We start from the raw sequence: 26,035 nt of genomic DNA on the forward strand, positions 1-26,035 counted from the left end.
CGGGGCACTATTGCACAGCAAGCTCGCTTCCAGCCCCGCACATGAAGTTTCTAGTTTCCTGCACTCAGAGGCATGGCTGTGGCTCCCCTGGTACCAAGGGGAAATTCTTACTTATAAATGGATACCGGGAAAAGTCAACTTGCATGGCAGGGAAAAGGGTCCACCCTGCCCACAGCCCTGGGTGCTGGGATGGCCCTGAAGCCTCTATGTGACAATTTGCTGCTGCTATTGAAATGCAGGCTTCCTTTCTCCGTAAGCAAAGCAGAATTTGAGACGTTCCCCAGCACAAGAGCCTCTGCTGTACCAGAGGATTCATTCTGGGAGGGCTTTCTTACCAGTTGGGACCAAAACAGGACTGTGAATGCCAGTCACTTCTTCTCAATTATAGATCATTTTCTCCATTACATTTCAGAAGCAGGTCCTGCCTTTTAAGTCACACTGAAAATCAGTCCACCTCAGTGCATTGCTGTCTGGGGGGATTTAGGCTTAAGTGCATACCTCTTAGAGCTCATTCATGTCTATGCATGGCAGATAACTGAAAGCCAGGGGTTTGGAGCAGTTCTGCTGAATGGGAATGAGGAGTTTCCTGAAACTGTGTCATTATTAGGCACCTGGCAAAGAGAGGGAAGGAAAGAAGCCTTTCCCATCTAAAACATTTCCTGGAGATCTGCCTCGCAAAACTCTGTAGAGAGACCCTTTCTAATGCAGCAGGGAGACTGGAAGTCTGGCAGACTTGCTTACATTGGGCAGTACAGAGCACCTGTTGTCTGACGCGTAGGGGTCCAACCCAGCCCGCAAATGGATGCGCACATAGTGCCTTCTCAATGCAAGCGAATAAATACTTACCAGGACGCTGAGCTGAAACTCTGGGCTGTGCCTTGTACTTATGAGCCGGTGCTGCCCTCATGCTGAGTGGCTCCTTGTTGCCCCAGACCCCACACCCCAGCAGTAACTATAGGAGATATTGGCTGGGGTCCTCTGAGCCCAAGATTGTGGGGTCTCTGTCCCCTGTCACTAATCCAAGTGCAGGTGCAAATATCTTATTCTGCATGCATTGATTCTAACCTCTGGTTTGCTAACATCCTTTGCAGGTGGTGGAAGGTATACTACTAAAGATCAACTATAAGGCATACCCTAATTTTATAAAACTGTGCAAAAAGCCTTTTATAGTCGAGGCAATATGACAGAAAAGTTAATCTGGTTATTGTGTTATCTGTATGAAGAGTATTTGTAGAAAAGCCCATATGGGCTTGCACGTTAGAAACATCAGTCCATCTAGGCTTCCGCAATAAAGAAAAGGAAGAAAACTTTGCCCTCCTGCTATAAGAAGATGAATACAATTATGAAAAGATAGATTAATAAAGAGACAGACTAGGAAATGTTTGGAGGCAGCATGGAGCGGTGGGAGGCGGCAGTTGGGGGGGGTGGTGGAAAGCAGGGACTTGGAGCCCAACCTTGGTTCACTTGCCATGACCGTAGACTGCTGCACTGACCTTTGTGAATCTCTTTCCTCCCTTGTCAAGTGGCATTTCCTGCCTGATAGAGATCATCCGTCAGGATTAAGAGGGAAGAACACACATCAAGAATCTCATGCCTACAACACAACAAATGTCAGTTCCTTTTGAATCTTTGTTTCTTATCCATATATATTCATATAGTGATTTACTAAACCACAGAGGATACTAGTAAAGCTAGACACAGAAGGTGAGCATACTTTAGGCAAACCGTAGAAATCTGTGATTTTTCTTAGATATTCTCAGAACAGAACTTTCTTCTGCTAGAGGTAATCAGATTTATTAATCATTGTGAGTCTGATAGAAAAAAAAAAAACAGATACTAACAATCCCGAATATTTAATACAGTTTTTACATTTGAGAAATGCTATACAATTTATTTTCTAGTAACAGAGTCAACAGTTTTTGAGAACCCCTATGCCCATTGCGTTTTGTATACATTTGACTTTTTAATTTTTTGGAAGTCTTTGATGTGTGAAGAAAGCAAGACTCCTTCAAAATGTAAGCTGATAGCTTTATACATAATTGAAGATGTGCTACGTGAGGCATCCTCTCTCCTACATAGGCAAAAAAAAAAAAAAAAAGAAAAAGAAAACCTTCTGAACATCTGCCGGGTGCTTTGCATGCATTCTTATCTGGGCTGCTTTGATCAGCTGGTAAATCCCAGAGATGGTTGTCATGGCAGAAAACACAGTCAGGCAATGGGACGGCTGTGGCTGAGACCTAGAAAGAGGTGTGCCCACAGCTTTGGAGCAGGAACCAAGGAGAACAGATACAGCTGCAGGTGGATATCCCGTGCAGTGGGCAGGAATTGGTGTCGGAAGGGCAGGATGATGGGTAGCAGGTAAGGCAAGTGGCAGCTGGCATCAGGGAGGTCCCACATGAGATGATGAGGTGAGCGAGCCACCAGGAAGAGTAGACTGATCGGGTAGCTGGAAAGATAGGAGCTAACATCTATTAAGAGTTTGCCCCATGCAAACCCTTGGGCACAGTGCTGAGATCTTTACTTACGTTACCTTATTTAATCTTTAAAACTCTGCCAAGTCAGTGTTTTAGCATTCTCATTCCACCAATGAAGAAAGGGAGTCTCAGATAGTATAAGTAACTGGCTCAAAATGACACGATTTGTAAGTGATGTGATTGGAATTTGAACCAACATCAGTCTGGAGCGATAACTGTGACCCTCCCCCACTCTCCACCATGCGCTTCCACAGGCAGGACCCCATCCCAGGAGACAGGCAGCAAGGCCTTCAGGAAATCTGGTGAGAAGGTCATTGCCTGAGTTCAGGGGGCTGGACTTCAGCCCGGGGAAGGAAACTGCCAGAAAGAAGGCCATGTCCTTGTGTTCGACGTGCGTGGTACTAAGAGCTAACAAAATAGAGACATAGGCGTCATTATCAGATTTAGGTCACGAGTTTTCACCCAGGATCATACATGTGCCAAGGTCCAGTTTGGATGGGATGGTGAGTAGTCCCGGATGACAGCCAGGGGAGCTTAGCTGTGAGGATAGGCAACCAGGAGGGGCCCGGCGCTAAAGAGCATAGAGGCCTAGACGTCAACGTGGAGGGGTCAACTGAGGTGAACTGGGTGAAGAATGTTGTCATCTTAGCATTGAAAAGGCGCTACTGGTCTGCTACCTCAACAAATGTTGGTTGGCTCCGAACCGTAGTGGACAAAAAGGAGGCGACATCAATTTCTCACTATCTCTGGAACAACTCAAGGACCCCTCCCCCTGACGATAAGAGAAATAACTAACAATTGGCATTACAGTTTACAAAGCATTTTTAGATACATCATTTTCATCAGGTCCTTACAATGACCCCGTAGATTGCAAGTCCTAGCTCACTGGGGCCTTATGTTCTCAACTCGGCACAAAAGGTGAAAATCGGACACCATCAAAATTGCCCTTGAAACTTCCTTAAGCTGCAGACTGCAGTGGATGTGGCTCCCTATATATTATACTATTTCCATGTGCAACACAGCCAGTTTTCCTTTTAGTGCTGAAATATAGAAGCAGATTTTATTTAGTGGCTATTTGTACGAAATCATTCCGTGTGGATCTGAGTACGTTGAGTGCCTTCCCAAAGTATTAATGTATAGGTAACCGGACTCCACTGTTTTGTTCTCCCCATTTTGCAGATACAGAAACTGATGACACAGCCTATGCATGGTAGAGTTTTAAGCAACGGTTGTGCTTTACAGATCCTGGGTGGGGTCCACTGCACCGCACGGTCACCCCAGCATAACCATTACACCTGAAAGACAGTACATTCATCAGCAAATAGAATGCAGGGCTACCAAGAAGGCCCCTGTGATTCATGTGCTGGCCAGATTGCCAGAGTGATGGTCCCAGCACACTGTGCCCTGGCTATCAGAAGTTGAAAGACTGCCCGCTGGAAGTAGATATTGATCTCAAAACCCTTCACAGGCCAGGGAAGCTCCCTGAAGATAGCACCCTAACTGCGAGGCTGGCCATTAGCTGAGCGTCTGCTGGCCCATCAGTGCTCACCACGAAAGCCCCGGGGGCCCGGCTGGGGTGGGCATTTGGGGCAATGAGTGTGCGGGGTGGGGGCGGGGGCCGAAGGACATCAAGCAAAGCAAAGAGGAATTTCAGGGCCTTTCTAGTAAGAGTTTGGTGTTGGGGAGCCTAAAATGCCAGCGGTGGGGGAGGTAATTCCAGGATGGAAGGCCGCAGGTTAGATGCTGGCCACGAATATGGGAAACTCTGAGCAAGCATGAGAGTGCAGTGGGTCCCTGAGATACACAGGCGCATCAGGTCACTGCTGTAGGAAGCTGCCGACCAGAGTCAGATTCAGAAGGCTCAGGTTACAGTTCTTGCTTCCAATATGTTTTGTTTCGTTGTTTTTTGTTTTTTCGTAGAAACTCTGCTCCACATCCTGGTATAGCCCACAGATCTCCACCTATCAGTGTCAAGAATGGGGAAGGGAGGCAGGAGGAGGGGAGGGGACTATAAAGAGGGCAAGGAAAGGAGGAGGCTGAGGAGGAGGTTGGGGGGAAAGGGGAAGGAGAAGAGAGAAAAGGAGAGAAGGAAAAGCGGAGGAAGGAGGAGGGGGTGGAGGAGAAGGAAGTGATGAATGGCCTGTTTTCCGTGATTTACGTTTGCGTTCCCATTTAGTTATCAGAACTGTGACGTTTAGCTGACACTGAACTTTTTGTGCCTAGGCCCCAGGATCTGTGGCAACCAAATGCATTCAATGTGCTATAATGATGCCAATTAAATGCAGGTCAAATCACTGGGTATGTGGGGAGTTGTTGAAGGAGAAGTTTGAGTCCATCAAGGTATTGTAACTCCAGCAGAGGCATGCTGCTTTTCTGGCTTCTGCAGCCCCTCCGCCTGACTTCTCAAACTCGCATTTATGTGGGGACAAGGAAGATGAAAGCTGCATGCTGAGTGGGCCTGGTGTAAGATCATAAAAGGCCACGGACTCTTGGCTTCAGTGTCAGGAGATAATAGGGAGTAGTGGGGATTATGGTAAAATGGAGCCCCCATGTCACCCTCTGAAGAGGCAGCACTCCTTAGCTCCAGCCTGTTGTGGTCACGTGTCGCATGATAGTGGTCTCTGTGTTGTGGGGCCTTCTAATTTTTCACAAGAAGGCAGAGATCCCATGTGCAAGCAACATTCAATGGGCCATTGAAACGCATCTGCAGGCTGTCTCTTCACTGGACCACAGCTGTGTATTTCCCTGAATTGCAAACAGCAGACTGATCCTCTCCGGGGCTCCCTTCTCTTTCCAGGCCATTACATTTACGTGGACACCTCCTTTGCCAAACAGGGGGAAAAGGCCGTGCTGCTAAGTTCTGACCTACAGGCTGAGGAATGGAGCTGCCTCCGACTGGTCTACCAGATAACTGCGTCTTCAAGGTTTCCATCAGATACCAGCCGGCTGAACCTCTATGTGAGATTTGAAGATGAAAGCTTTGATCGCTTGCTTTGGTCAGCTAAGGAGCCTTCTGACAGCTGGCTCATAGCCAGCTTGGACTTGCAGAACAGTTCCAAGAAATTCAAGGTCGGTGGAATTTAGGCACACGGCTTATCACGTAGCATTGTGCTATTCTGAGATCGTATGCAACCTTCTGCCACTGAAGTTAGTTATCTCCTATGTTAGGATGCACTGCCTCATGAGACATGCATCCCAGGGACACCGGGGTGGCTCAGTTGGTTAAGCATCCGACTCGGTTTCAGCTCAGGTCACAATCTCATGGTTTGTAAAATTGAGCCCCATATCAGGCTCTGCGCTGACAGCACAGAGCTTGCTTGGGGTTCTCTCTCTCTCTCTCTCTCTCTCCCTCCTCCACATGCTCTCTCTCTCTCTCTCAAAAATAAATAAATAAACAAACATTTTAAAAAAGAGATGCATCCCAGAAGAAAAATAATAATTAATATATAGCAAATTGATACTTTGCTTATTCTTTAAAAGAACTTCTTCCCAGATTTTTTCTTGTCTATTTAAGTGGGACTTCTGTGAGAATCCAAATGGGACCTAAACCAACCTCTTCAATGGAAATTTGCTTTCTAATGGGCTTTCGGGAGCCTTCTCACTTCTTTTTTCTTTTTTTAATGTTTATTTATTTTTGAGAGAGAGAGAGAGAGAAAGAGAGAGAGGGGGACAGAGGATCCAAAGCAGGCTCTGTGCTGGCAGTAGAGAACCTGACGTGGGCCTCAAACTCACAAACAGTGAAATCAAGAACTGAGCCAAAGTCAGATGCTTAACCGACTGAGCCACCCAGGCGCCCCTGCATTCTCATTTCTAATAATTTTGTTTCGTCCTTCTAAGCTGTGTGTATTATCTTCCTAATGGCTTGTTTGCTACAAATCTTGAACAAAACATTTACTAAGATAAAAGGAAAAGTGACGATACCTTGAAAAGGGAAAACCACTTAAAGGATATGTTCTAATTCCTTTCCCAAGATGGAGGCTGTTCCCTCAGAAGTGATGGAAAAGGAAGGTAGATGATGTAACATGAAACTGGGTGTTATGTGGGACAGGAAAGGAGGATGGATCTGAACTCACTTGTCCAACACAAAGTATGGTATTTCGTGAGACAGGGCCTTCATGAAAACTCTCTCCATTCTTTAAATCCTTTTTTTTTTTTTAATATTTGTTTATTTTTGAGCTAGAGAGAGCACGCACTCACGTGCGTGAGGGAGGGGCAGAGAGAAAGAAGGGGACAGGGGATGTGAAGTGGGCTGTCAACACAGCCGGATGAGGGACTCCAGCTCACAAAAAGTGAGATCATGACCTGAGCCGAAGCTGGACACTCAACCGACTGAGCCACCCGGGCTCCCTCTCTCCATTTCTATTTCCCTTTTCAATTCCCTTTCTCATCTCTCCCCTCAAAAAGGGTTGCAATGTTGTATTCTCTCCCCCTACCTCCCCCTGCTACATGCAGCCTCCCCGCCAGGCAGGAGGGAGAGTTGAGGGAAGGTTGAGGTCTGAGTTCCCTAGTTCATACTGTCTTCCTGTCTATTGGCCACATCCTAAATCTACCAGCATAGTTGCCAGAGATTGGTCTAAAATCACATAAGGAAAAGCAAATGCATCCAGAAACTGGACCAAATGTGAGCCACAACAGTGCTTGAAATCAGCCACAGACATTGTCGAGCTGCCTTCTGTTCTTTATGTAAAATTTTCAGGTTTTTTTTCAGCAATACAGAAAGTACAAGTTGATTTATGAGGCTCTTCTGTCTCCCGTGGAGTCTCCCATGGCTGGTCAGATTGTGCCTCCCTCCTCCTCCTCCCCCTCCTCCGAAGGGTTTCCCCCTGAAGCCTCTGCCCTCAGTTCCTGACCGTTCTCAGAACGGATTTCTCCAGGGGTGCGGGCACTCCTCTCCATCCACGGCCACTTGGTGCCCCCAGAGGCTCTAGAGAAGGGGGTGGTTGGGATGACAATTAAAGACACTTGACTCCAAGCGTATAGTGGACACCTTGCTCACCTGTACACACACACACCACACACACACATATTCTTTTAACAAAGCCCCCCATGAGATTGGTATACAATAGCAGTTAGCGGAGACAAGCAGCCTCGCTTTGCCATGAATTGCTGAGCATTTCCTGACAAGTAACTGAAATACTGAACCAAGGAAACACAGTGTGGGTAGCCTAACTCCTTGCTTCCTCATGTGTCGTGCAGATTTTAATCGAAGGTGTGCTGGGCCAGGGAAACACAGCCAGCATTGCGCTCTTTGAAATCAAGATGACAACCGGCTACTGTATCGGTAAGTGGGCTTCATTTTCAGTGCATCGGAGCGTGAATCTGTTTCTAAAATCTGTTGCCAGAGGGAACTGAATCAATCCTGAAGGCAAAGTATTTTATAGAAGTCAGCACATCATGCATAGTAGTTCAGATGCTTTGCGAGGTTCACTTGAATGGTATACGTTGTGTCTGTCTATGGCGGAGGAAGGCTCCTTGGGGTTTGCCCGGACCGGGTGGATATATAAAGGAAAAGTAGATGCCACTACTATAACTTGACTTACTTCCTGAACTTCAACATGTTCTATTAAAAATAATTTCCGGTTTGCTAGGAACTCAGCTTTTGCCAGAAAAGCGGGCATCCTATTCCCTTCTTTCCCCAGCTTACTCCTTTTCTCTCATGCACACCTCCGCCCCTGTCTTAATGTCACCATTGTTGCTTAGATGCCCCGGGAGCAGGGCTGGTTGGGTGCCTTTTATGTGCCGGCTTCTGAGAGGGTGCAAAGAGAAGACACAGTCCTTGCTCTGTGGCCGCTGGCTCACCTTCTGTCTGTCTGCCCCTGGCACTATTTCTGTCTATGATGGGCGCTCCTGGAGAAGGCCAGGCCAGGCTGTGGGGGTGCACGGAGGAGGAGGACAGGAATCTGGCAGGACTGAACACCAGCGATGCATTTGAGCTGGGGTTTCATGAAGCCGGGGCGGCATTTGGTCAAGTGCAAGTGCAGAGCAGGAAGGGAATAGCTCTCTATGGGTAGACCCCAGAAGGCAGGAAGCGAAGGGCATTCTCGGGCTCAGGTCAGAAGCTGAGTAGGGTGTCTGGAGTTAAATCAGGACTGTCAAGGGAGTTTTAAGGAAGAGTCTGGATCTCAGCCAGCCAGCCGGGGAGTATGGATGATTCCATGGTTGGCAGGGGCTCGAAGTGGGCAGAGGAGGGACCTGAGGTGCCTTTTGCCATGGTGAGACTCTGGCTGTCCCGTGGAAAATGACTTGGAAACAAGGAGAATATGTAGGAGAGGAAAACCCCCAGGAAGATGTTGTAACATTACAAACGGGGCACCATGAAGGTCTAACACTGGGCTTGAACAGGGAAAAGGCGGTAGACTTGAGAGATTTTTCGGCACTGACATTCTTTGGAAGTTGAATGGCTATGGAGAGGAAGAGGAAGGAGAGTCAGAGACAGTTCTGAATAAAAAGGAGACTTTGTTGATTTCCTGAATCTCCCCTGTCTGTTCTGACCTTCCAAGTGTAATACTAAGGCAAGTGAAAGAAAGCGGAGGGGGAATGTGACCATGTTCTGAAGTATGGGGGGGAGGTGGTTAGACCCATGCGCCTCCCAGTAGCTCCCACCTCCACTCCCTGTGCCCCACAGCCTCTGTTTTTCCACCTGTAAAATGGAGATAAAATGCTTCCCTCACAGGAATAAGGTGGAAACTGATGCAGTCACAGATATCAAGGTGACTGACACAGTGCTGGGCACTTTAAAAATGTTAATTTCCTCTCTTCAATTTCCTCTCTTTCCTTGCTCAAATGCTTCCTGTGTGTTAAAAAAACCAAAGGAGTCTCAATACCTTTACCCTGTTGAGATGCAGGAGCCCACTGTCCCCTCCCTCAGCTTTCTTTCTGTGCATTCCCTTTGCTGATTTCCTCTACAATAAGGTTAATAATAGTACCTACTGTTGAGGATTAAACAAGTTAATTCAGATAAAGTGCTCAGAACAGTACCTGGCACATGAAGGACTATTTTGCTTTTTATTTTACTCTTCAGCAGAGCCTTTGGTACTGAATGTGTGGCATCACTTGACAGAACTGCAGTGGTAAAGTTGCAGCTAAAAATCTTAAATTCTTTAAGTGATGGCTAATGTAAAAACACATCGATAACGGTATCAGTCAGGGTCCTGGCAGGAAAGTGGAATCAGAAGGTCCATTCAACCTGAGTAATTTGAAGAAGCCTCTTTAGGGGCTACAAGGGTGTGGGTAAAGGAAACCGGCAAAAGCTTATGTGGTAATCCAGGACTACTAAGAGCAATGATTTATCAGTCATTAGGGCAAGAGAGGAGGGGCCACCAGAGCCTGGAGCCGGTGGCCGTGTGGTGAGGGCTCTTGACAAGACCTATGCCCTCGGGAGAGGGACACAGCCAACCCACGGTGACCTGGCAGGGCTGGAGCTGGAGGAATGAACACCACCAACCTTGTTCTCCTCCCACTTTCCGTCGGTCCAACCCAACTGGAAGCCAGAAGGCAGGGGAAGCCATTGATACAGTCCATACAAGTCCACCTCTGGAGGACAAAGCAGAGTGAGAAAAGGTAGGGGCGGGGTCTGCAAGGACAATGAGAGATGGCCAAGACAATCATACTTCATATTTTTAGTTGATGATTATGGGAGTCAATAGAGGCACTGGTTTGTGAACTTCTTATTCCTTCTAAAGGAGTCTGTTGACTGGGAAGTTTATCTGCACAAACATGTCAGTGCTACTAAATGTAGGGGGTGGGTGAAGTCTCTTTACTTTCCTTCTCCTTTCAGTAGCTGCAGAAGGACCCCGAGCCTAGGATATGCCTTCCTTGTCTATTCTATTTTTTATTAATAAGAAAAGCAGAGGGTTTTAGCATCTAGGAAACATGTCCTTTAGCCCCGGGTATCTTGTCTACCCTCTGGAGCTAGGAGAGTAGTCCTAAATAGGGCTTTGGAGCCGAGGTGACTGACCCACCAAGCACTAACCATTGTGCTGGGAGCTGTCCACATTTACGACAGCCCTGTGTGGTGGGAGTGATCCCCTCGTTTCACAGATGAAGAAACAGAGGCTAAGAAAAGTCATGCTGTAAGCCACGTGGCTAGCAAGTGGACAGGCCATAATCCAAAGACGCAATGACGAATCACAACTTCCAGTATTGTCCAGGGATCCTGGTGCAGAACTTCCCATGGTCAAAGGGAAGGAGAAACCTTCCCTAAGAGCAAACCCTGCAGTGAGCATGGAGATACAAACCTCGCTGTGACTGTGCCTCCACAAAGTGTGTCTTTCTTTCTTTCTCTTCTGCCAGAATGTGACTTCGAAGAAAACCACCTGTGTGGCTTTGTGAACCGCTGGAACCCCAATGTGAACTGGTTTGTCGGAGGAGGAAACATTCGGAACTCCCCTTCCATTCTCCCGCAGGATCACACCTTCAAGAATGAACTAGGTGAGCTGGGGACAGATGGGGTCCTTTTCCTGGAATAAGTGTTTCTGCCTCTTTCCCCCTCCTGTCTACCTTGACCCAACTGTGGCCTCATCAACAGAGAAGGAAGGGGAAGGGAGGGTGAGTATGCACCTGGAAGCCTCTTGAAAGAGACGAAAGAAGGGGCCATGAGATCGAGACAGCAGACAGAAGCTCTCTAGCCAAGGAGAAGGCCACCCAGTTCAAGGCTTTCCTGCACCTGTGACCTGGCCTTGCTATTTTCACATTTCCATACTATGTTTTACTTTCTTATGTTTGTTGTTCGATATTTCTTATTTCTAAAGACCAGGCTGGAATGATCCTAGGTCACTTTTCACTAAAGATAGATGGAGTGGTGGGAACAAGTCCTCAAGAATTTCCCAAGTGGCCCTGAGGTGAACCTAAATGACCAAGGAGGAATCCTGAAAGCGGGGTGCACCAGGGCCACCTAGTGGCCACGTGGACTGTGGCCTCTGCAGGAAGATGGAGAGCAGAGGCTATTGGTGACAGGTTGACTTTGAGGAGAAAGCTTCCACAGAAAGGGAGACACGGGCCGAGGGCTTATTCCTAAGGATTACGACAGCCCTCACCTGGACCCTGGTAGGCTTCATGAAAGCCGCGGTGTCCCCACAGTTGCAAGCCATTGCAGCCCTCAACCCCAAGGTCTTGCCAACGAGCGAGATTCTGGTAACTGACTCTCCATCGACAGCAAGAATAGGAATTTTGGTTCTGTGGCAAACAGCACTTTTGTCTACTTTGATCTGTTGCCGTGTGGATACTGAGGTCATCTGCTCAGTCCCGATAAATTGCTGACGATGACACTGTGTCCCCATACCTGAAGGCATGCCAACCTGTAAAGAACATGTTCTTCCCTTTGCTGCTCATCTGTGGTAATTTCTTTTTATATGTATATTTGTAACTTTGTCTCTAACTGTTTTTCAAGCGGCCATGCTGCAGCTTATCTTGCCTCTAGACGGTCTCCATCCTGACCTTATTGCTCCCTTTGCTCCGGTTCTGTCTCCTTTATATTCAAACTCACACTCAGTTTCCTAAAGGAGCCAGGCGGATGTTATAAGTGGGCGACATGTGGGCCGGGGGAGGACTGTGGCAAACTAGAGAGTGCATACCCTGTACAAAGGGTCCTCAGCTCCGATTAATTGCTGCCAATGTGAGAATGCAGGTCTGGGGGGCACAGATCTTTTGATTTCTTAAGATAATCAGGAAGGCAAGGGTTTTATATGAAATTTCCCCAATTTTTTAAAGTTGGTAAATATTTTCTTTGAAAATACTGCATGAGCCATTAAAACACGTCCTCCGGCCAGGCCCAGTTAGCCAACTTCTATCTCACAACCTCCATTTTATATATTCCTTTTCTTTTTCAACATGTCCAGTACAAAATGTTTAGAAGTAACTGCATATTAAAAGGTTGGAGCCTCCTGGGCTCACCTGTTTAAGACAAATCCAACTTTGGATCTAGCATTTTCATTCATTTGACCCTGTACGGGGGCTGACTGGAAAAATGGCAATAAAATGGCACTTCTCCTAAGGTCCTTGCCCAGTTTCAAAGAACATACATCCAAGAGAGGGAAAAGGATTTCTATCACACCTGGATGTAAGACAAGGTAGCCTGTGTCCAGTGCTCTAAGCATGGTCCCCCACTTTGGTCAAAAAAAAAGAAAAGTGCTGGGTATTCAGAAACAGGAGGGATCACTCGTTCCCTGGATGTCCTAGAAGACATGATAAAGTCAACTGCTTTTGAGGGATGGGTATGATCTTGACAGGCAGAGACAAGGCCTCACATGCCAGGAAAGAGATTTTAACTTTATCCTGTTGACAATGGGAGGCCATCGGAGAGGCCTCTGAGCTGGGAGAGAAGCGATCACAGCAAAAGGTATTAGGTTGGTTAACCAGACACTGATTACTCAGTAGAGGGAAGGCCAAATGGTAGAACAAGAGAACAAAAAACACCCAGAAATGATTTCTTTAGATACATCTAAGGTCACTTACATAAATAATTGAGATTACAAAAGACAAAACATTTTCACTTCCTTCTTTTAAAAGGAAGGGTTAGCACTTTTGGAAATGACGCAAGATTGGGATATATATATATATATATCCATATTATGGCCCTCCAGAAATATAGCCCGTTTCCACTTGTAGGAACGACACTGTAATTGAGTATCATGTGTTGAGTGGGTGATAACCTAGCATGTGACAGATTAATCCATGAATCTGCATGAGTATTTTATTTTTTTTAAGTTTATTTATTTATTTTGAGAAAGACAGAGAGGGCATGAGTGGGGGAGGTGCAGAGAGAGGAGGAGGCAGAGAATCCCGAGCAGGCTCTGTGCTGTCAGTGCAGAGCCTGACATGTGGCTCGAACTCAGGAAACTGTGAGATCATGACCTGAGCTGAAACCAAGAATCAAACGTTTAACCAGCTGAGGCCCCCAGGATCTGCTCTGCCTGAGTATTTTCAATAACCTGGGTGGCTCAGTCGGTTAAGCGTCCAACTTCAGCTCTGGTCATGATCTCATGGTTCATGAGTTCAAGCCCCGTGTCAGGCTCTATGCTGACAGCTGAGAACCTGGAGGCTGCTTCAAATTCTGTGTCTCCCTCTTTCTCTGTCCCTCCCCTGTTCACCCTTTCTCTCCCTCCCTCTCTCTCTCAATCTCTCTCTCTCTCTCTCTCTCTCTCTCTCTCTCTCTCTCAAAAATAAATAAATATTTTTTAAACGTTTAAATAAATAAACAAATAAATAACAACTGGGTTCATTCAAAGAACAAAACGTTAAGACAACCAACATAAAATTCCACCATATCTCAAGAATACAGTACAGGGAGTGGAGAGAATCTTGAAAGACTAATACATTAAAGTTGCTATAATCCCTGGTGTCATTATCATAGATGTCCAAACTTAAATATGGGGAAATATTGGAGAATCTTTCCCAAATCACTTAAAAATTAGTTCCAGAGGCAGATATTGAGTAATCAATATCACGATCTAATGATTACTTGTTCAGTACATCATCTGTCTTTTTTCTAAAAAGATTTTCTTTTTTTAAATAATCTCTACACCCAGTGTGGGACTCACAAGACCAGGATAAGAGTCACGTGCTTCACCAACTGAGCCAGCCAGGTGCCCCGCATTATTTTTCATCCTCAGCGATGGTGGGGACCAGTTGGCTCAGAACACATATATCTTGAGACAGGCAACAGATCTGTGCCCTACTGTTGGGTCATGCATTTGACTGTGTCACTTGAGTGTCATCCATCCTCTGAGGAGTACATCACCCTTAGAACTTCCTTACTCTCATCTGTGACCCTGAAACATGCTGACCATATCTGTGTCAACAAGGGCCAGAGAAAGAGGACCAGGCAAGGAGCAGAACACTTGTTCTCCAAACCTAGTTATCCGCTTTGGGTGATCCCTCAACTTCTCGGGCTTGGAGTTCTAGTGTTTTATTCCTAAATGCTATCCATCAAAATCTCCAAATTCACCACTCATTGTAACTGGAGGAAAATAAACAGGGGAAACCCTGAGCTAAAGAAAGCTCAACAGATTTCTCTTTCAGGATTTCTCAGTGCCTTTCTTTAATACAGCTCTTTGTTAATGTATATTATGGCATTTCTAAAATTATTCAAATGTAAATTTGCACAGTGATGCATGACTAGCAGAGATGTGAAATAAATGATACGGGACCACAGAAAAGTGAAAAATCACCTTGGTTTTGGGATTCAGGGAAAGCTTTCCAGAAGAAGAAATCTCAGAACTGTTATTTGGCTAGATCGATAAGAAGCATATGCAAAGGTGTAGAGGCATAAGAGTGGGTCCTTATTCAGTAGTTGGAGAGTGTTTGAGAGTGCTGGGACGTAAGATGATAGCAGAGTAGCTCCTAGACCTACGTTATGTTCCTGCTTGTGATGAACTGGAAGCCTGGGTGCCTAATTCTGCTTTCTCCTCCTGGATCTCTGCTATTTCATTTCCATTTCCCTTGAGCTTTGACACTGATTGTTTTACTTTATTTTATTTTATTTTATTTTATTTTATTTGAGAGAGAGTGCAAGTCGGGGAGAGGGGCAGAGGGAGAGAGAGAATCCTGAGCAGGCTCTATGCTCAGTACAGAGCCCAACACAGGGCTCGATCCCACAACCCTGGAATCAAGACCTGAGCTGAAATCAAGAGTCAGACGCTCAACTGACTGAACCACCCAGGCACTCCCTACACTTATGTTTTTGACCAATAGTTGCCAGACAGCCGTCTCATCCTCACTCAATGCACATACACACATGCATGCACACGCGTGTGCACACACACACTCACACTCCCCACACCTGGACTCCTATATAAGGCTTCCTCCTACCTGGAATGGGGCTAAAACAGACGAGTTCTAAAGATTCTCAGATATTTTACTTGAAATATATAGACAGCTCTCTGCCCATAGGACTCAAAGTTTCGACCTGAATTGCTCTTGGGGTGGGAACAAAACCCCTCCGGTGCTCTAAATAAGAGAACAGTTGTCTTGCTTATTACGTTTGCCTTCTACTGGGTATATTGATTTTTCCTGAGCTCTATCAATTTGGGCAGCAAAGTAAAGATTAAATGGTTCAGATGTCTACCCAGAGCAGCAGATTTTGCTCAACAAACAAACAAACAAACAAACAACTCATCTCATGTGCCTTCATCTACTAGAAGCAGCTTATGCCTTTGCTTCTTGGGTGAAAACCACAGAACTGAACAGCAGGGGTGAAGGAAGCTGTGCACCTGCTCGGAAACTTCAAAAGGCTGAGGACATCTTCCCAGGAGGGCTCCAGCCTTTGTGTTGTAGAAAAGGGAAGCGTGAGGGGTGCCTGGGTGACTCAGTGGGTTAAGTGTCTGACTTCGGCTCAGGTCACGATCTCACGGTTGGTGGGTTCGAGTCCCGAGTCGGGCTCTGTGCTGACAGCTCAGAGCCTGGAGCCTGTTTCAGGTTCTGTGTCTCCCTCTCTCTCTGCCCCTCCCCTGCTCATGCTCACACTCCCTCTCTGTCTGTGTCTCAAAAATAAATAAATGTTAAAAAAATTGAAAGAAAAGGGAAGAGTGAATATAATATCTGACAAATATGATGCGTCTATGAATTTTCCTTCACTGGGCCATGGGTTTTAAGAGTTTTAAGATTTTTCAAATGAGCACTCTGTCTCATGGTGGTCAATGGCTAAAACAACGCAATGAGAACTCTAGTGAGACATCGTGGGAATATTGGAGAGGATGGGATATTATCCTGCTTTTTCTTACACCATTCTGATTCATCATGTATGGATTCTTTCCTTTGTTAATATTTTGTGAAACAAAACAAAATCTTTCAGGAGGTAACTTACTGACAGCTCAGATCATTACTGATTCCTATCTGCCTTGGCAAAAAAGAAGATAATTGCTTGGAAAATCATGAGGGAAATCTGTTTATTTGCTGAGTTTTTTTTTTTTTTTTTTTTTTTTACATCCAAATTAGTTAGCATATAGTGCAACAATGATTTCAGGAGTAGATTCCTTATTGCCCCGTACCCATTTAGCCCATCCACCCTCCCATACCCCCTCCAGTAACCCTCTGTTTGTTCTCCATATTTAAGAGTCTCTTATGCTTTGTCCCCGTCCCTGTTTTTATATTATTTCTGTTTCCCTTCCCTTATGTTCATCTGTTTTGTCTCTTAAAGTCCTCATATGAGTGAAGTCATATGATTTTTGTCTTTCTCTAATTTCACTTAGCATAATACCCTCCAGTTCCATCCACATGGTTGCAAATGGCAAGATTTCATTCTTTTTGATTGCCGAGTAATCCTCCACTGCATATATATACCATCTCTTCTTTATCCATTCATCCATTGATGGACATTTGGGCTCTTTCCATACTTTGGCTATTGCTGATAGTGCTGCTATAAACATGGGGGTGCATGTGTCCCTTCAAAACAGCACACCTGTATCCCTTGGATAAATGCCTAGTAGTGCAATTGCTGGATTGTAGGGTAGTTCTATTTTTAGTTTTTTTGAGGAAACTCCATACTGTTTTCCATTTGCTGAGATTTTTTTAAAAAAAATTTAACGTTTATTTTTTGAGAGGGGGCGAGGGGCAGAGAGTGAGGGAGACACAGAATCTGAAGCAGGCTCTAGGCTCTGAGCTGTCAGCACAGAGCCTGATGTGGGGCTCAAACCCACAAACCATGAGATCGTGACCTGAGTCGAAGTCAATCACTGACTGAGCCACCCAGGCGACCTTTGCTAAGATTTTAAAAATCATACGTAGTGCTACTCTAGGAGGTGAGCAAGGTTTCAAAACCTAAATTAAGGTCAGAATGACCTTCAAGACCTTGAGATGGATGGATCATCTTTTTATAATTCATGGCCCCCTTTTTTCCTTTCAGTTCAGACTGAGCTGAAGCATCATCTTAATGGTGTGACCCATTTACTCTCTGCATTGATCCATTGGTTCCCTGCCTAATCTCTCAGTAGGGAAGCAGCTTTGTTAATTTTCTCACCCCTGCCTTTGTGTGAGCTCTGCTCATTCGCCTTTCCCTGCCCTTGGATGACTTCCCTTAGCTTCCTGGTCTCTTTCAAGTATTCACTAACAGCCTCCTCTTCAAGAGTTAAGTTCGGTCCAGTCAAAACTCCAGCATCTCACCCGACTCAAATCTCCCCCCAGACCAAAGCGCGGTAGCACCATAGAGAGAAGGGTTTGTGCTTCATTTCCTCATACTTCCGTTGCTCTTCCCTCCTCTTCTCCCTCTCACTGTGCTGCCTTGGCCCCTCCGGGTTTAGAGGAGGTGTGACAGGGCAACAGAAAAGGAAAGGCAGGGGACAGAGGATTTTCAGTGACCGATGCTGCCCATTCCTCTCACTGCCAGTGGGGAATCCCACTTCACTATTCCCAGACAGAGGTGACACACTCGCTGGCTGCCATCTAGGAATCCCCTTTGGCACCTGTAGGCCATGGTACACAACCCCCTCCCCCAGCCCCCGTCTGTTGGAGTTACCACCCTGCGTACAATCCTTTTGAGACCAGTTCCTTTCAAGACATTCTAACCCAGCGCCTTCTGAGTCACCCAGTTAGGCTAAGGCAAGATTCATATCTTTGCCCCACCAAACTCCGGAAGTTAGAGCGCGCTGGCAACCAAGTCCTTTCTCTCCACTCTGTCCGCAGACATCTCGCCCTTAGGTGTATCTGTCAAGAGTCAGGTGCCAGCCTCTGTACCCCACAAACCCCAGTTATCACTGATCGAGTTCTCCCAAGAACTCTGAGCACCTTCTTGCTGAGGTGCGGGGCAATACAAGAACCAGGAGCAAGCACGGGTCAGGGGTGAGGCTGGACGGTAGTTCCCCTCTTTTGCTCTCTCTCCGAGATCTCCATCTCTTGGACCAAGACAAGAAAGGGGAAGCAATCCCTTGCCCTTCCCTTCAGAAGTCAAAATAAAACACATGACAGGCTAGCTCCGGGACACCTGTCTTCAAAGAGACTCTGTCTGTGACCCCTCCCATCCTCCTCTGGCCTCGTATATTCAGGCTGGAGGGGAGGGACGGAATAAATCTGGTGGTGCCTCCTTAGATGCCAGGGATACCAAAAAGGAGCCTATTCTGACACCATAGAATCAAGGTACTTGTCACCCATTGTTCTTGGCACTGAAGTCTGAGCAGAGACTGGGCGACATCCCACTTCATACTCATTTATTACACTTGCGTTATCTCTGGAAGCTGTATCGAAAGACTAGCGTCTGACTCTAATATAGTAAAACTTACCCAAACCTTTGCAACCAAGGACCCGTGAAGATCAATGTTGGATTCGTAGACGGGGAGAGCAGGCATGATAACTTCCTGTCTCCGGGTGCTCTCTCCTCACAGTGGAAGCAGACCAGTGGGTGTTTCCAGCTGGCTTGGGTTTCTTCAGACCACGCTCTCCCCCTTACCCAGGAGACAGCCTGTCCAGACAACATGACATGGTTACAGACGCCGCGACTGGGGCACAAATATGGCCAACAAGGCAGAATCACAGCTGAGTCAGAGGCCTTGGCATTGGAGCCAAGCCAAGGGCAATTTTTATGGCATGCTGGTTAGCCAGACTGTTTGAAAATAAAAGTTCAGGAACTGCCCTCAAGGTTGTTTTTTTTTTCCTAATTCAAGGGAAAATGGCTACCTCTCAGGGGCCACTGGTTCCACATGGGCTGCTGAGCTAATATACAGAGGGATGCTGCATAAAAGGAAGAAAGTACACTTAAAGCAAGGATATGTGTGCCTTCACTAAGAGCGTGATCTCAGAGGGGGACTTTGGCTGGCATCACCAAGATTGTGATCTTTTGACAGAATTAGAAATTGTTTTTTTTCCCTAGAAGCTGCAGCCTCTTTGTGTATAAACCAGAATTAGGGAAGGATAGACTGGCTTGCAGTCTGAGTGTGGCAAAGCAACAATGACTTTAGGGGGTAGCAGTGACCTTCTCAAGTTTCAATTGTATGGAGAACTCATGGCCCCTTTGTGGACTCTTTCATACCCAGTAAAAGTTTGAATACTTAAAAATCTGCCTGGCCTGCAGGATCCCCAGTGATTTGGTTAGTTACAGGGTCTGTACACCTAGGGTCTATCAGTACCTAGTTACAACCTTCTCACCCTTAAAGGATCTGATAAAATTGCCTCTCCTAGGTATTCTCTGGAGGCCCTAGAACCCCGGGCCAGATAGAAGGGCTGGCCTGATTAAACTGGGCAGGAAAATTCTCATAATACCAGCCACCAGAGACATAATTTTCCAAGAATACCTTCTTCATTCCATTCCTCAGAAGGGTACACAAAATGGTGCCTGTATTCACCCAAACATTTGCTCTTCCTCAGGGTAGGAAGGATGATACACCCTGAGCCTGGCCTCCTGGGGCAAACACCTGGTGACTTCTGGACTATCCCCACCCTTCGACTGAGATGATAAACTTATGATGAGCCAGGTACCTTTTGTTTCCCAGTGAGAAACAGTCTTTCTCAGATTGTCAGTAAATAGTACCCAACTTTGGCAACAACTGAATGACGGAGGGGAGGGCGGGGAGGGCAGCAGAATGTGGTCTAGTCTAGCGGCTCCGTAGGAGACTCCGTGTCAGCAGTCCTGGTCTTAGTACCAGCAGCCTCTCTGACTCACTGTGGGCACATCACATTGTGTTTACCGGATGGTATTTGGATCCGAAATGTGACTGTGGCTCACTCAGCTGAGTGTCTTGTACATGAGTTGTTAATGAAGCACTTTAACAGCAAACCCAGGGCTTAAAATATTGTGCACACAGCAGGTGAGTAACTAGCCTTTAAAGAAGATTATCAGGAGCGCCCTCGGTGGCTCAGTCGACTGAGTGTCAGACTTCAGCTCAGGTCATGAACTCACAGTCTGTGAGCCCCGTGTGCGTGTGTGCTCTCTCTCTCGCTCTCTCTCTCTCACTCTCTCTCAAAGATAATAACTAAACATTAAAAAGAAGAAGAAGAAAGCTATCAGAGACCTGTCAACTGTGAGGAAAATAGATTCACAGTGGGACTGGGTGGGAGACATTCCTCTAAATCGGTTACCGTGAGCTCCACAAGTAGAAAGAACGCTTGGAAGTGGATTGTAAGGTCTCCTGGATTCACCGAGAGTCTCCTGGAGGCCTTGGAGACGCTCCTCACCCTCGAGGGGAATGATTTCCCTCTTCAGGGCTGTGTGGGTTTGGGTCCTCCAAGAAGAAGACGCTAAGTGTGGATTAGCTGGGGAGGAGTTGTGATGGCTGTGAAGGATAAGGGGGAGAGAGCTGGAGTAGCTGGGGCCCCGGTCACCGTACCCGTTAGGCACAGTAGTCACTGTGCCTAGGAGCTGGGACATTTTTAGGGATCCATGAGAATGTTTTCACTCTATTTATTCTAAAATCAGAAGAGAAAAAAATGAATGTGATAGCAACAAATATAATAATAAATCTGCCTAAATTATGTTCATCTTTATACCAATGCAGTCATAAAATATAATGTGTAATATTTTTTAAGTTTATTTTTTTATTTGGGGGGGAGGCAGAGAGAGAAAGAGAGGCCCCTACAATGAAGTCCCAGGGAAACAAAGTGTTAGGTCTCTCCTCCCGCCAGGCCCGCACCCCTATACCGGCATATATCATGGAAGGGGATTCTGTTTCATTAGAAGACCTGTTTCAAAGGGCATGAAATATTTCCTCTCTGCCTTTGACACAAGAGTCATCAGTGAGCAAAGGTGTGTTACAGAGACTAGCTGGTCACACGTGCTCTCTGTGAGTAAAGTATTCTAGCTGAGGCTGGCTGGCCCCCCACAGCGCTGCAGGGGGCACTGGGGCTTAGGATGGGGGGCCATGGCCTTCCTTCCGGTTCAGACATTTCTCTGATTCTGTTTAGTCTGACATTCTGATTCTTCCTTTAAAATCCCTTCCCAGGGGTGCCTAGGTGGCTCAGTCAGTTAAGCGTCCGACTCTTGATTTCGGCTCAGGTGATGATCTTGGTTCGTGGGTTCGAGCCCCGAGTCGGGCTCTGTGCTGACGACGCAGAGCCTGATTGGGATTCTCTCTCTCCCTCTCTCTGTGCCCCCCCAACTCTCACTAGCTCGTTCACTCTCTCTCTCAAAATAAACTCTAAAATTAAATTAATTAAATTAAATTAAATTAAATTAAATTAAATTAAATTAAATTAAAATACAATAAAATACAATAAAATAAAATCAAATCACATCCCAGAGTCAGCAAAGTGGGAGCCCATCAGCTGTTTCCAGCCCACAGATATGTTTATTTGGCATGTACAAGGTTTAAAAAATTGTGGCGGTGGATGTTATGGGTTGAATTGTATTTCCTCAAAACCATATGGTGAAGTCCTAACTCCCAGCACTTCAGAGTGTGACCTTATTTGGCAGCAGGGTTGCTGCAGATATAATTAGTTAAGATGAGGTCATACTGAAGTAGGTCCCTAATCCAGCATGACTGGTGTCTTCATAAAAGTGAGGGGGAGGCAGACAGGGAGAGAGACCTGGACAAAGGGAGAACACCACATGACTATGAAGGCAGAGATCTATCAGCCAAGGAAGGCCAAAGATTGCCAGTCAACCACCCAACGCTGGGGCAGGGGCGTGGAACAGATTCTCCACGGCCCTGGGAAGGAGCCAGTCCTGCCCACACCTTCATCTGAGACTTCTAGCCTCCAGAGCTGGGAAAAACATATATATTTCCATTGTGTAAGCCACCCGATTTGTGCCACTGTATTATAGCAACACTAGCAAACTAATACTGGGGTATCATTTTCAGATGGATAGGTTTTCTATGAACGTTTAGACTTTGAGCTTCAGTGGGAAAAGCCTGAGGCCCCAGCCTGGATGTCGGGGCATCAGCTGGTAGCAAAGGGAAGGATGCAGTCAGTCTTGGGACCAGAGAACACAGGCCCTTGCGAGGGGCCGCCACTCCTTACCCCAGGGGCTTGCTGCAGCGCGAGAATATGGGCTCAGCGCTATCACATTTTCTGATGTATTTCTAGAGGAGCTTGATTTCCGTTTCTCGTTGCTGATGAAACAGGATTTCAAATGTTGGCAACTAATTGATCACTCTGTTTTCTCCCTGACCCGCTCCACTTCAGTTTGTATACTTGATCTGGCTGGTCCCTCCGGTCATCTGAGTTTGTGATCGCCATTTGTTCACAGTTGCACGGCCTGGCAAGATGCCGAGAGAAATTCTAGTTCAACAAGGGAGATGATTCAGGGGGTTGAGCAATTTGCTGCCGGGAGAAAGCAAGCCCTGATGTATCCACCTGTCCCCTCTGCCCTGTTGAGTGAGAAGCTTTCTGAGGCTGGATCTGTGCTTTGAATAATCATTTGTTGGGGGCCTGTTGCACACCGGGTGGTGGTCTAGAAGCAAAGCAAGTATCCGGTGTATGATGGTCTATATTCTTCCTAATCCCCTTGCTGCTGAGGATGAAAGGAAGTATTGTTAATAGTCACCATGTACTAAAAGAAAGATATTAAGCTGTAATTGTTCTGAACTCATAAATACAAAAGGTCATTCTGTTGAAGCTACATTGCATTGCCCTCCTCCATCATTGCAGCTTAAATCGCTAATAATAACAACCACCCTCTACACAAAACAGACAATGGGGAAGGCATGGTACCAGAATCATTAATGACATTCCTTTCATTATAATTGTGTTAGGCAATTACAACGTGCCAGCCCATGGTAAGCACTTCACGAACATAATCGCGTTTAATGCTCATATCAGCCCCGGGAGGGGAGTATGTGGTTCTCACTGTAGAGATCAGGACACTGAAGCCCAGAGATGTTTAGTAACTTGCATGAGGTCCCAGCAGGACTCAACCTCAGGTCTCTTCAGGGCCAGATCCAGGCTCCCCGCCCCCTTCTGCTTCCCGGTTTCTCTGTTTCACAAAATGCCTCTGACGGAGGTCAGAGTCCCCCAAGGCCTCGCCAAGAGTGGTGTCCCAAGCCCCACCAGCCGAATCCCACCCCTGTCTACATGTTCTGTTAGGCACAATTTGTAATCTCGTCTGAAGTCAAAATCTTAGTTTCTCTCCAAAAAGACTCCATGACATTTTGTGTATATTGTAAAGATGTACAGAAGGGGCCCCCTGTGCCCCTGAAGGAACAGATGGTATGCCTGGCATGTTCTTAGAAATCTGGGAACTCAACAGAAAGCCTGGGAGAGGGGGGGGCCTCCCGGGGTAATGTTCTGTTTCTTTCCACAGCTGTGTTCAGCTCCCGAACATTCCAGCACTTTGCAGCTGACGCTTCTACCTTTTATGTGTGTATTTCACTTCAACCGAAAGTGAGGCAAAGAGACAGGGTGGGTGTGGTCCCGTCCTTGGCAGAGCACGTGGAGCTCCTCGCGCTCCCCCTGCCCCCACCCCCTCCCCAGCCGCCACACCCACCCGCTCGCGGCCACACTTCTCGCGGCCAGAATCGTCTCGCGTCCTCTGAAACCCCCCTCCGCTTCCCCCCACCCCCACCCGCCAGGCCTGTCTTAACGCAGTGTGTCGTCTGTGTGGTTTTCAGGCCACTACATGTACGTGGACTCGGTTTACGTCAAGCACTTCCAGGAGGTGGCGCAACTCATCTCCCCGATGACCACGGCCCCCATGTCCGGCTGCCTGTCGTTTTATTACCAACTCCAGCAGGGGAATGACAATATCTTCTCCCTCTACACTCGGGATGGGGCTGGCCTTTACGAGGAAATCTGGAAAATGGACAAGCCAGGGAATGGTGTGTGGAATCTTGCTGAGGTGGAGTTCAGCGCGCCGTACCCCATGGAGGTAGGTCCGCCAGGTGTGTCCACGTGGGCCCTGGACGCACTGCTCTGCGCAGGCGCACAGGCCTGGCGATCGGGCGACACCAGCGGCCACGTTCGTCCGTTCTTCTCCGTGCGTGTCCGTCTACCTTTTCCCTTCTTTGGCCCCCTCTGCTTTCCCCTTACTTTTCCCTCTTCCTCTCTCTCCTCTCTTCCCTCTTCCTCCGTCTTCCTGCTTGGTCATCTTCACTTTCTACCAAGACTGTTCTTAAGGACAGATAGAGAAAAAGCCAGTCAATCAACTCCATTTCTTGAGCCCACTTCCCCTCGGAACCTCGCTCTGTGGTCTTGGTGAGTTCCAAAGAGATGAATGTCCTCTGAGTGAAACCCACCCTTGACTTTCCATTCCTGTGAGCAGGGAGGAAGCTTCCCCTTATTTGAATGAAGAGTCTTGAGAGAGAGAGAGAGAGAGAAAGAGAGAGAGAGAGAGAGAGAGAGAAAGAAGCCAACTTATTTTCTTCCTTCCTCCTTGACGGTATAAGTAATGTCATCAAAATTAGAAATAGATTTATGATCGTGGCCCCAATTTGAAACAAGCCTTGGTACTTTAGTTTTAAAACTTTTGTAGCTGCACGAGTGATAAATATCCAATGCAGAAGAATTAGAAACTTCAGGAAAGCAAAACCAAAACCCCCCAGGCTAACCCTACAAGGATGACAACACTAACATTCTGGTGTTCGTCCTTGCAGACCTTCTTTTGAAGCACATACATTATTTATATTTATGTATGTGTTCCGGTACTTGAAACACTCCAGAGGAGATAGGATTATCCCCAAATTATAGATAAGGAAGGAGAAAAGAGAGAGTCCGAACAGTTTGATATTTTTTATCTGGGTCACAGAGCTGGTGAGTGCCAGGCACTTAGGAAACTTCTGGACTGAAATCTGACCTAGAGCTGAAGGCAGAGGCCCAGCCCTGTCTGAGGACCACTACCACCCCCCCACCCCCACCCCTGCCGCCCCAGGGCTTCTAGAATCAGTGGGTGCAACATTGTGGTTCCAGATTTGGAGCTGTACCTAGAGTCTTAGTTACCGCAGGTTTGTTAATATCCCCTTCCTAGCTTTGTGCTTTTTGTAGTATCTTCCCTAGTCCCCTTTAAAGTGCAGAAGAAGTAGGGGCGCCTGGGTGGCTCAGTCGGTTAAGTGGCCGACTTCAGCTCAGGTCATGATCTCACGGTCCGTGAGTTTAAGCCCTGCATCGGGCTCTGTGCTGACAGCTCAGAGCCTGGAGCCTGTTTCAGATTCTGTGTCTCCCTCTCTCTGACCCTCCCCCGTTCATGCTCCGTCTCTCTCTGTCTCAAAAATAAATAAACGTTAAAAAAAATAAATAAATAAAGTGCAGAAGAAGTAGATTATTCCCTGCATGCTTTTTAGTGGTGCCATCTGCTCACCTGATGTGGAGCTTCAGAGACTGGAGCTTGGGACTGGACTGGTTTGTGACATGTTCTAGCTACTGAAGACATGCCTGCCACGCCCCTTACCCCCTTCAGATCCTCTCCTGTCCCCCCACACAGCTCCAGAGAGAACACACTGCCTTTTGCAGGACGTGTGCTATTTCCTATCCCAAAGTCGGATGAAGCCTTGATCCACTCTTGCAGCCCAGTGGAAAATTTTCTGAGTTTGAGTTACAAAGAGGAAAAGAAATGCACATACTGTTTCAGAAATTTTTCCTTCTGTTGAAGTCAAATGAGTCACACACGCAGTGACGACTGTTTCTTTGCAAACTCCTTCCATCCAACCGTAAACTCCCTGGGCGGCATTTGTGTGAGTGAGACTGCTGGATTTTCTTTTCCGTCAGTGCTT

General features: G+C 46.8%; 1 protein-coding gene across 7 annotated transcripts in view; it reads left to right on the forward strand.

Annotated features, from left to right (window-relative positions):
* The window catches only part of MAMDC2 (MAM domain containing 2), a 402,628-nt gene that overhangs the window by 311,229 nt on the left and 65,364 nt on the right, over positions 1–26,035 (forward strand). For all 7 annotated transcript variants that reach the window (XM_019463631.2, XM_019463629.2, XM_019463628.2 and 4 more), the window contains 4 exons: positions 5,272–5,543; positions 7,671–7,755; positions 10,767–10,904; positions 23,942–24,198. In XM_019463631.2, the coding sequence (XP_019319176.2) occupies positions 5,272–5,543; positions 7,671–7,755; positions 10,767–10,904; positions 23,942–24,198 (752 nt within the window). The remainder of the gene's footprint in view (positions 1–5,271; positions 5,544–7,670; positions 7,756–10,766; positions 10,905–23,941; positions 24,199–26,035) is intronic.

The sequence above is a fragment of the Panthera pardus genome, unplaced genomic scaffold (assembly GCF_024362965.1).
Source record: "Panthera pardus isolate Hobbes unplaced genomic scaffold, ASM2436296v1 HiC_scaffold_20, whole genome shotgun sequence".
In the NCBI taxonomy this organism is placed as follows: Eukaryota; Metazoa; Chordata; class Mammalia; order Carnivora; family Felidae; genus Panthera; species Panthera pardus.